The sequence below is a fragment of the Eriocheir sinensis genome, chromosome 21 (genome assembly GCF_024679095.1).
Source record: "Eriocheir sinensis breed Jianghai 21 chromosome 21, ASM2467909v1, whole genome shotgun sequence".
Lineage (NCBI taxonomy): Eukaryota > Metazoa > Arthropoda > Malacostraca > Decapoda > Varunidae > Eriocheir > Eriocheir sinensis.
The window spans coordinates 17360024-17371490 of record NC_066529.1 but is presented as its reverse complement, the minus strand read 5'-3'; the positions used below and the strand labels follow the sequence as shown (position 1 = coordinate 17371490).

General features: G+C 46.8%; 1 protein-coding gene across 4 annotated transcripts in view; it reads left to right on the top strand.

Moving 5' to 3' along the window:
* Positions 1 to 11467, top strand: part of LOC127001770 (paired box protein Pax-6-like) — a 160148-nt gene that overhangs the window by 43338 nt on the left and 105343 nt on the right. For all 4 annotated transcript variants that reach the window (XM_050866925.1, XM_050866921.1, XM_050866922.1 and 1 more), the window contains exon 2: positions 7859 to 7920. In XM_050866925.1, the coding sequence (XP_050722882.1) occupies positions 7908 to 7920 (13 nt within the window). In that variant the 5' untranslated portion in view covers positions 7859 to 7907. The remainder of the gene's footprint in view (positions 1 to 7858; positions 7921 to 11467) is intronic.

Below are 11467 nucleotides of genomic sequence, written 5' to 3'. Positions count from 1 at the left end.
GGGGGGGTGAAGGAAGAAGAGTGGCAAAGGTGGGAATTGGGATAGAGAGGATGGAGAAGTGAGGTTGAGTTGAAGAAAGTGAGCAGAAATGTGTAGAAATAGAAAATAAGTGTATGTATGTATAGATTAGGTGATACAAAAAGTGCTTAAGGATTATTATTTATGTTAGCGGGTTTTTTTTTTCACATTTGTTACCTTTTTTTATGCCCTTGAACTGACTCCTCTCCTGTAAAAAAAAAGCCTAACAGTTTTCTCTCTTTCCCCCCTCTCTCAATCTCCATCTTTACTTATATATTCTCTGTCCAACATGCTTCCCTCTTCCTTTTGCCCATCCACCACATACCTTGAAATCTCCCACCCTCATTCTCTCCATGTTTTCCTCTTCTTCTCTTCTCACTCTCTTCCTTCTCCTCCTTTCCATTCTAATTCATTTCTCTCCTTCAGACGTCATTTAGCCTTTTCTTCTTTGCTCCTTCGCACCATCTCTTTATCTCCCTTTCCCTTCCTCTTCTTCCTCCTTCAACCTTGCATTTCCTTTCTTATATACTCCCACCCTCATTTTTCCCTGCTTCCCTTTTCTATCTCTCTTTTTCTTTTCCTTCTTTCGATTCTAATCCATTTCTCTCCTATCATCCTTTAGCTTTTTTCTGTACTCCTCCTTCACACAATCTCTCTATCTCCCTTTACCTTCCTCTGATCCTCCCCTCAACCTTCCATTTCCTTTCCTTTACACTTCACATTCTTACTCTTCCTTCAAACCATCTCTCTCTCCTTTCCTCTGATCCTCCCTTCACCCTTCCATTTCCTTTCCGATATACATCCCATTCTCACTCTAATTTCTCCCTCCCTTTCTTTCCCCTTCCTTCCCTTTCTCCCACCGGCCCCTCACGCACTCCCCTCCCGCCCCTCTCTCTCTCTCTCTCTCCCTTTCGCGTTAATATTTGCTCTGCTTTTTATTGTAATTGTTCATTATACTGAGTCGTGTAGTTAGGGCGACGGGGCGACGGTGGGCAGTGTTCAGTGGGGTTACGATGGGTGTGATGTAGGGGAGGGTGGCAAGGGAAGGGGAGAGAGAGAGGGAAGGGGAATGGGAGGGGAGGGAGCAAGAGGGGGAGGGACGGGGAGGGTGAGGGTTGGAAGGGGACGAGGAAGAGGGGAAGAGCTAGGGGGGAAAGGGAAGGAGGGAAAGAAATGGGAGAGGATAGATAAAAAAAGTGAGAACGAGAACAAGAGAGAGAGAGAGAGAGAGAGAGAGAGAGAGAGAGAGAGAGAGAGAGAGAGAGAGAGAGAGAGAGAGAGAGAGAGAGAGAGAGAGAGAGAGAGAGAGAGAGAGAGAGAGAGAGAGAGAGAGAGAGAGAGAGAGAGAGAGAGAGAGAGAAAAAAGTGTGGAAGGAAAGGTCTGATTTACGTTGTAGGGAGGGAGGGAGGAGGGAGGGAGGGAGGGAGGGAGGGAGGGAGGGAGAGAGGGAGAAAGAGGAGGAGGGGGAGAGGGAAGGAGAGGAAGAAAGGAAAAGTGGTGATATTCCCAAATTTAAGTTCTCATGGAGGGACCCACAGCCTCCTCCTCCTCCTCCTCCTCCTCCTCCTCCTCCTCCTCCTCCCTTTCCCTCCCTTTCCTCCCTTTCTCTCCAGGACTTTAACGGGTCAATTAGGGAGAACGGGTGGAAACGACCTAAGCGTGTGTGTGTGTGTGTGTGTGTGTGTGTGTGTGTGTGTGTGTGTGTGTGTGTGTAGGAGAGAGAGAGAGAGAGAGAGAGAGAGAGAGAGAGAGAGAGAGAGAGAGAGAGAGAGAGAGAGAGAGAGAGAGAGAGAGAGAGAGAGAGAGAGAGAGAGAGAATAAAAAAATGCTATAAGAAATCTTTACATTACTTTCAAGACGACAAAAAACAACACAAACCAAAAAAATAATCAGAGAAATACCAAACAAAAACAAAGGAAGAGAAAAACAGAAGGCTAAATAATGGAAAAAAACTCGAAAAATTAGAAACAGGTAGAGAAGCTGGGAGGAGGGGAAGGAGAAGAAGAAGGACGAGGAGAGATGGAAGAAGGAAGGGAGAAGAGGGTGCAGGAGGGGAGAGAGGGGAGGAGAGGAGGGCAGTACACACATAGACTGATAAGGCGCATCATCTTACATCCCGAAGGTGGTCAGGGAGGCAAGAAGGTGAGAACGAGCCGCCGCGTCGATTAGGTCTTTGTGGTCAGGGGGGGATCGAGTAGTCTGTTAGGCGTCTACAGAGATCTGAATACTGCCTTTGTGGGTTTGGAAGGATCTTAAGAGTCAGAGCGGGATTTAATGAGTCAGTTACGAGTCTATAAAGATCTGAATACTACCTTTGTGGGTTTAGAAGATTTATAGGACTCAGGGAGGAATCTAGCAGTCTGTTGAGGGTCTATATGGGTTTCAGTGCTATCTTTGTGGGTTTAGAAGGTTTAGAGGAGTTACGGAGGAATCTAGAGTTTATTATGAGTCTATATAGGTTTCAATACTATCTTTGTGGGTTTTGAACATCTTTAGGAGTTAGGGAGTTATCTTATGATTCTGTTAAATAACTTTGGGGGTAAATGAGTGATATTTGTGGGTTTTGGGAGCTTTTAAAAAGGGATTGGAATCGTTTTATTAAGTCTGGAAGTGATTTTAAGTGACAATTTTGGTTTTAGGATGCTGATGTGTCTCTTTTTTAATCTCTTCCACCCCCCCCCAACACACACACAGTCTTTTGCACTTGCCAGAACGTTTTAAACTAACTCAGGATCATAAAACACATGTCGTTGAGAGGGAGAGGACAGAGCGAACAGAGGCAGCAGAGGGACAGACGGATCAAGGGAGGGAGGGAGGCGGCAATGAGCGAGGGAACAGGAGGGCCGCCAGGTAGGGTTTCTTTGGCCAAGTCACAACACTGGTAAACAAAACCGCGTGGCACAAAAACCCGGCTTCTTGGGGTGTGTCCGATGACCGCAGGGTGATAATGGAGGGTAATGTTGACCCTCCTCCTCCTCCTCCTCCTCCTCCTCCTCCTCCTCCCTTCTTCATCGCGGGCAGGTAAAGACGTACAGGTGTTTCGCTCATCTGTGAAGTAATTAATTGCATTATCTGAGGTGCAATCAATCACGCGACTGTCTTGACGAGCCTGGAGGAAGAGGAGGAGGAGGAGGATGGACGCTAGGAACAAAGGGATGAGAAGAGACTCGTGAAAGTTAGGGGAAGAAGAGGAAGACAGGAATAAGGAGAACAGGAATATATACGAAGGGTGAAAAAGGATAAAGAGGTGAGGACGGAAGGAGAAAAGTTAATTGGGAAGAGGAATATTAAGGTGAGAAGGGAAAGAGGAAAATGAGAAAGGAGATTAAGGAGAGAGAAGTGGCAAGTAACCTGTCGCCCCAAACCCAGGGAGAAGAAGGGAGAGGAGGAGGACGATGGGATAGGAGAGAAGGAAGAGGAGGAAGACGATGGGGTAGGAGAGAAGGAAGAAGAGGAAGACGATGGGGTAGGAGAGAAGGAAGAGGAGGAAGACGATGGGGTAGGAGAGAAGGAAGAGGAGGAGAACGATGGGGTAGGAGAAAAGGAAGAGGAGGAGGACGATGGGGTAGGAGAGAAGGAAGAGGAGGAAGACGATGGGGTAGGAGAAAAGGAAGAGGAGGAGGACGATGGGGTAGGAGAGAAGGAAGAGGAGGAGGACGATGGGGTAGGAGAGAAGGAAGAGGAGGAAGACGATGGGGTAGGAGAGAAGGAAGAGGAGGAGAACGATGGGATAGGAGAAAAGGAAGAGGAGGAAGACGATGGGGGAGGAGAGAAGGAAGAGGAGAAGGACGATGGGGGAGGAGAGAAGGAAGAGGAGGACGATGGGGGAGGAGAGAAGGAAGAGGAGGAGGACGAAAGGGGGAAGAGAGAAGGAAGTGATAGAGGAGAGAGAGCAATGGGAAGGGGAGATGGAGGGTACACTTATAACCTGCCACCATGCGTGTCAACCCCAAACACGTCGCACGGAAGAGGCCACAAAGCGTATGGTAGTCCTGCGATGCGGTTCAAAATAGAAAAGAAAGAAGAAAAGAATGAAAATGTATCGAGAGGAAGAAAGACCGACTAGTGAAATGGGTCATAACACACACACACACACACACACACACACACACACACACACACACACACCACCTTCCCCAAACGGCCACAAACGAGCTTCTCAAACGCCACATCCGTCGGCAGGAGTGGGCGGCGGCGTCCATTGTGCGGGCGGACGGCGGACTCGGGTTATTGGGTCATTTGGGCGTAATGGACTGGCCAAGGAGGGTCCGGGGGCCAGGGGGGCAGGGAAGGAGGGGCGAGGGAGGGTGGCTGTGGTCCCCCGCCGCCTACCTCTACCCCGCCCCAGCCCGCCCCAGTCCGCGCCGCTCCCCGGGTCTTCTCCTCCGTCTTTTTGGTCTAGATTGACGTCGCTTTCCGTATTGATTGTGAGTATTGGTATTGTTGTGGCGTGTGCCGGCGTGTGTCTCGGACCTGGGAACTCGATCGGCCTCTTCCTCCTCCACCGACACCACCACCAGCACCACCAGTAACAGCCGACCAAACACCCCCCTCCAACTAGCTATCCATCCCCTTCCTATCATCTCCAGCAGCAGTCAGTATCCTTCACTGCCATCACCACCAACAACAACACAAGCACTACCAATAACGGCCAACTAAACATACCTCCATCACCACCACTACCACCAATAATAGCAAACTAGTCTTCCTTCCTCTTTCCATCATTCCCAGAAGCAATCAGTAACCACCATCACCACCACCACCACCACTGCAGTTACTAGCTAAGCCTCAACATCGCAAGCATTACCACTAGAACACCAGTCAATATCCTCCTCCACCACCACCACCACCACCATTATCACCTCTCCTTGCTAGCCAGGTATTTGTTTGTCGTCTTCATCTACATCTTTGACTCTTGTACGCCCATCATCACCATCAATTACTTACACATCATCATCATCAGTAGCACCTCTCCTTTTTCTCTCTCCCCAACTCCTTCTCTTTCCTTCCCTTCCCTTCCTTCCCTCGCTTCCCTTCCCTTCCATCACCTCGCCAACAAGCTCTCACGCACTCATACCTACACGAAAGGTCAAGGTAAATTGGACACACACACACACACACCAAAAGAATGAAGCATCGAGTGTGTGTGTGTGTGTGTGTGTGTGTGTGTGTGTGTGTGTGTGTGAATGCGCGCGCAGCCAAATCCTTCGGTCAAACCACGAGTACACTCCAATAAACAGTTAAAACATGCATATAAAAAAAAAAGACGCTTGAGTGCATGGATCTGAAGTGTTCGTGACGAGGCGTGGGTGAAGACACTCAGTGGAAGCGGGGGAGGAGGGATGGGGAAGGGGGATGGGAAGGGAGGAGGGGGAGGAGTGAAGGGGGGAAGGGGGGAGTGAAGGGGAGGGGGGGGCAGGGACGACCCAACACAACGGAACGGGGCGAAAAGGGCTTCAGAGAGTGATAATAGTGACCGTTCTTAGGGAGGAGGAAGAGGAAGAAGAGGAAGAGGAGGAGGAAGAAGTGAAGGGAGTCGAGCAGAGGTTGAGAAGGTTTGAGATGAAAAGGAATATCGAGTTCCGCTGATATTATTATTCCTCCTCCTCCTCCTCCTCCTCCTCCTCCTCCTCCTCTTTCCCTATTCTTTCTCTTCCGCTTCCTCCCCTCTTGCCTCTCCTCTCCTACATAACTTAAAGGCAGGCACTCCGCTCTTCCTCTCCTCCTCCTCCTCCTCTTCCTCTTCTTCCTCTTCCTCTTCTTCCCCTGTTCAGCTAACGTTCTCTGCCCTTACAAATATCTCTTTATGCTCTGTGTGTGGAGGAGGAGGAAGAGGAAGGGAAGAGAAGGAGAGAAACGAGGATGAGAGTGAAGAGCTGGAGGAGGAGGAGGAGGAGGGAAAAACGTGAGGAGGAGGAAGATAAGAAGGAAGGAAGTTGAGGAGAATGACAAGGAGTGGATGAGAATAAATATGAAGAGAGGAAGAGGAGGAGGAGGAGGAGGAGGAGGTTAAAGAGTCACCACCATTACCATACAATAGCGTTAAATCGTATAGGGGAGGTGATTAAGGTGGTGGGTGGCCCTCTCAACACCACCACCACCACCACCAACACCAACACCATCACCACCACCACCACCATCACCACCACCACCACCACCACGAATTCTGATCTTCCCTGTTCGTCGTTTTCCTTCGATAGCTTTATTAATATACTTTTTTTTTGTTGTAATTTTTCCATCTTCTTTTTATTCTTCCTTCCTTCCCTAAGACGAAGAGAAGGGAAGGGAGGAGGAAGAGGAAGGAAAAAAAATAATATGTTCGTTTACTTATATTATTCTTCGTTTATCATTCTCTCTCACTCCCTCTTTATCTATCTATCTATCTATCTATCTATCTATCTATCTAATCTCATACGAGGGTGGGGCGCAAAAAAATGTCACGAGTCGTCGCCCTCCTCCTCCTCCTCTTCTTCCTCCTCCTCCTCCTCCTCCTCCTCTTCTTCTTCCTCCTCCTCCTCCTCCTCCTCCTCCTCCTCCTCCTCCTCTAGATGTTGCTGTGATTGAGTCATAATTTAACGCCGACGCAACAATGGATCCCAGCCAGGTCAAGTGTCTCTCTCTCTCTCTCTCTCTCTCTCTCTCTCTCTCTCTCTCTCTCTCTCTCTCTCTCTCTCTCTCTCTCTCTCTCTCTCTCTCTCTCTCTCTCTCTCTCTCTCTCTCTCTCTCTCTCTCTCTCTCTCTCTCATATAAAAAAAAGGAAGCAGAGAAGTGGTAGAACGAAGGAAGGACACCAGTAGCAGCAGTAGAAGGAGGAGGAGGAGGAGGAGGAAGAAGAAGAGGAGGAGGAGGAGGAAGAAAAGATCGGGAAAGGGGAGATGAAGGAGCCTCTAATACACAATTTTTTTGGATGCTTAATTTGAGTATCGATCCAGGTGAAGAAGGAAGGACGGGCGGAGGGAGGCGAGAGAGAGGGCGGGGAAAGGGGGAAGGAAGAAAGAGACTGGTAAAATAAAGAAGGATGAGACGCAAGAAGAAAGGGCAACGCAGTGGAAGAAACAAGGCATGGATACGAAGAGCGAAGAAGAGGAAGAATCGAAGAAAGCTATGGAAAAGGGATAATGAATAGAGGGGAGAAAAAAACGGAGGGATAAAGGCAAATGGAGGAAGAAATAAAACGAGAGCATGAACATGGAAAGAAAAAAAAGCTAAAAATTGCTGAAAATGAGGATAAACAAGAAATAGAAAAATGAAACAGTAAAAGAAAAAAAAAAAAGGTTTCCCACCGTTGATACTCTTCCTTAGTCAACGTTTAAATGGGTCAAACGTAATACATAGATCAAGTTTAGTAATGGAGAATTTTTGTAATACTTATACTACTATTTCTACCTCTACTACTCTAATTAAATTCCAACTACGATTACTACTATTATTATTCGTAGCACTACTATTAAACCACTACTATTACTACTACTACAACTACTACTACTACTACTACTACTACTATTATTACAACCACTTCTACTACTACTACTACTACTACTACTACTACTACTACTACTACCACCACAACCACCACCATCACGAGACTTTTAGGGTCATATTTTAAAACATTTCGTCGCCCAAGTTCACATATTTGACATGGCTTTCGTAGGAGCTGTAGGCCTTTCCATGGGTAGTTTTATGACCCTGGTGGTAGTTTGACCCTTCTTCTGTGCCATGAACCTTAAAAAACACTCATGAAAACTCGATTGATCCCCTCTTTGACCTTTAGAAATAGTCGATGTGAGAAGCGATGGTGTCTAAAAATACAGCCCTAAACCCCTTTCTCTCTCTTTCCAGCCCACGAACCGCCACGATTGCCCGGCAGGATACCAATACCGTGTTCGCGATGCCCCATAAAGGTACGCCCACCCTACCACACCTTGCCTTGCCCACCCTGCCCTCCCTGTTCACCCTGGCAGCCCCCTCAGCACACACCGTCACCCTACACAACGTCATCCCATCACAGTACATTCTTATTTTGATGCTATGTTATTTTTCACCCTGCCACTCCTGCCATATTCACCCTGCCCTCCCTGTTCACCCTGGCAGCCCCCTCAGCACGCACCGTCACCCTACACAACGTCAACCTTTCACAGTACTCTCTTTCCTCACCCTTAAATCACCCTTGTTTTTTTAGTTCTCCAGGAGTTTCACCCTTATAATCGTCACCCAAAGCAATATTTCAACCTGAACACCCTTTTTGTATTATTTTCCATCTATATTTCCCTCAGAATCGTCACCCTAGGGAGCTTCAACCCATTTATCGACACTTCACCCTGAGCAATGTTATCTTACACCCTTTAACACCCTGGTTGGCTATACACCCTTCACACTACTCCCCTAGACACTCCCTCACTCTATTCAGCATTCACCCAAACTTTCCTCCCTATCTTTGCACTCTAAAACAGCTACACCCTAAATCTATATACACTCAGGGTACACCTCGAAATAGTACCATGATTAATTCACTATCACCCTAATCTCTAACTCCCTTCACCCTGTTACACCCTAAGTACTATGCCACAGGTACAGACTGATTTACCTGTTGTCCACACCTGCCTATCTCTCCTGCAGCATAATCAACACACACTCACACCTCAATCATCCTACACTGGGTTATCTTTCCTTACACCTGCTAACCCGTATTGCTATGTTTTGTATTTCACGCTTTTATCTCTACCGAGTTACCTGCCCATCTTAACCTATACTGAGTTACGTTATGTTACACCTGTCTACCTGTCTGCCTAATTAATGCACGCTACAACTTTTCTTATAACGAGTTACCTGCACGTTTTACCCTCTACTGCAGTTACTTTGTGTTACACCTATCTATCTATCTTTACCTATAACAGTTACCTTATGCTGTACCTGTCTGCCTCTCATTATCTAACGTACGAGACACCCCAACCTCTCCTCTCTCTACACGTCACGTCACTACACCCGCCACTCCACTCTCCTCAACTACACCAATACATCCAATATCATCAGTCATCCTCTGGTATTCACACATCGTTTTTATTTTTCTCATTTTTTAGTATATACATGGATGCTGTGTGTGTGTGTGTGTGTGTGTGTGTGTGTGTGTGTGTGTGTGTGTGTGTGTGTGTGTGTGTGTGTTATTGTCTTCGTTATTATTATTATTATTATTATTATTATTATTATTATTATTATTATTATTATTATTATTATTATTATTTGAGGGAAGGAAAAATCATAGACTGCTGTATAGATATTTTAAGCGAGGAGGAGGAGGAGGAGGAGGAGGAGGAGAAGGAGGAGGAGGAGGAGGAGGAGGGTGTAAGTTTTCTCTCCATGACTCTTAGTTGGCTTCCGATACCTTTAAGTCTGTCTCTCTCTCTCTCTCTCTCTCTCTCTCTCTCTCTCTCTCTCTCTCTCTCTCTCTCTCTCTCTCTCTCTCTCCACTAATCCCCTCCCTCAACCCTCTTCTCTCCCCTCTTCCTCAATCCTCTCCTTAATCCTCTCTCTAATTTCTTTAACTACTCTCTCTCTCTCTCTCTCTCTCTCTCTCTCTCTCTCTCTCTCTCTCTCTCTCTCTCTCTCTCTCTCTCTCTCTCTCTCTCTCTCTCTCTCTCTCTCTCTCTCTCTCTCTCTCTCTCTCTCTCGGTAAGTACCTGTACTCTAACATTTTGAATCATTTACCATTTTCTGTGGCAGTTCATTTGGCATTTTTTCCCCTCGTTTCATTACTTTTTTTTTTACCTGTGTCACCCTTAGCTTGGCCTCCTCCTCCTCCTCCTCCTCCTCCTCCTCCTCCTTCTTCGTCTCCCCCTTCCATACCTTCCTCGTTAATAGTCCATCCCCTCCCTTCTTTCCTCCCCTTTTTTCTCCCTTCTCTCCTGTCCCCTCATTTCCTCTCCCTTTCTAAGCATCCTTATAGGTGTATGTGTGTATGTGTGTGTGTGTCCATTCTTTCTCCTCCTCCCCTTTCGTCTAAATTCCCTTTCCAGCCTCTCCCTCATCTTCCCCACCCTTCCTCCCCCTCCTCCCCTTCTTACCCCTCTCCGTAATCTCCCCTCTGCCTCTCCCCACCTCTTTCCCCTCTTTTTTTTAGAATTAACGTGTTACATCGGCACTTGCTACCCCATTTGCCAAACCAGATCAGCTCGGGATCATATCAGAGGGGAAGGCGAGAGGGGAGTGGGTGAGGGGAGAGGGGTAGAAGGGGTGAGGATGGGGAGAGAGAGAGAGAGAGAGAGAGAGAGAGAGAGAGAGAGAGAGAGAGAGAGAGAGAGAGTAGGAGTGGATGGGCTTTAAAAAAAATTGAAAAGAGGTGATATAGAAGCGACTTTCCCTTGGCAATACTTGGGACTATGAGGCTTAAGGTGTGTGTGTGTGTGTGTGTGTGTGTGTGTGTGTGTGTGTGTGTGTGTGTGTGTGTGTGTGTGTGTGTGTGTGTGTGTGTGTGTGTGTGTGTGTGTGTGTAGAGGGGGTCTGTTTGTGTACATTACTTTTTTTTCGTTACTGGAGGAGTTATTTGAGAGAGAGAGAGAGAGAGACAGAGTCAGACAGAGAGAACAGATTTACACCATTAACTATTATCTTTTCACAACCACCACCACTACTACTACTACTACTACTACTACCACTACAACTTCCTCCACTTCACACTAGCAAGCCTCTCCCCTACTGTAACAAAAATCAAGTGTGGGAGAGTGAACAACTGTAGACTCCCTCCCTCTCCCTCTCTCTCTCTCTCTCTCTCTCTCTCTCTCTCTCTCTCTCTCGCAGCCTCCTCCTCTCCTCCCATATGTTCCACTTCACGCTTTATTCCGAGTCTCATTGTTCTCCTTTGTTCTTCTCCTTCATCTCCATGTCATCCTTTCTCCTTTCCTTTAAATTTATCTTCACATTGTCATCGCGTTTCCTAATCTTCTTTTCCCTCTCTCTCTTTTTCTCTTTCTCTTTAACATTCATCCGTGCGGTAACTCTATCTCCGTTCTTTCTCTTTCTCTCATTGTTCCCTCTTTTGTTTGTTCTTTCTTTTTTTCTTTCTTTCTTTGTCTCTTTCTGTGGTTCTCCTTCTCTTCAAAATCTTATCTCGCTCTTTCTCTCTTCCTCTTACTACCGCTTCTTTTTATCGTTACTAAAAAGAAATAATATGTGTTTGTGTTCCTCTATCTTTCGTCTTTCCTATTCCTTTTCTCACTTCATTATTCTTTTTTTTCTTATCTCTTCCGTCTGTCTTTATCTGTCTATCTGTCTGCCTGTCTGTTTGTCTGTCTCTACTATTGTTTTCTCCCTGCATTTATAAGTTACATCGCGTACTCGCATCTTCTATAATATTTCCTCCTCTCCCTTTCTCTCTCTCCTCTTCAAGTTCTCCTCCTCCTCTTCCTCTTCCTCTCGTCCCCTTCCCTCCCTCCCTCCCTCTCTCCCAGACACGAC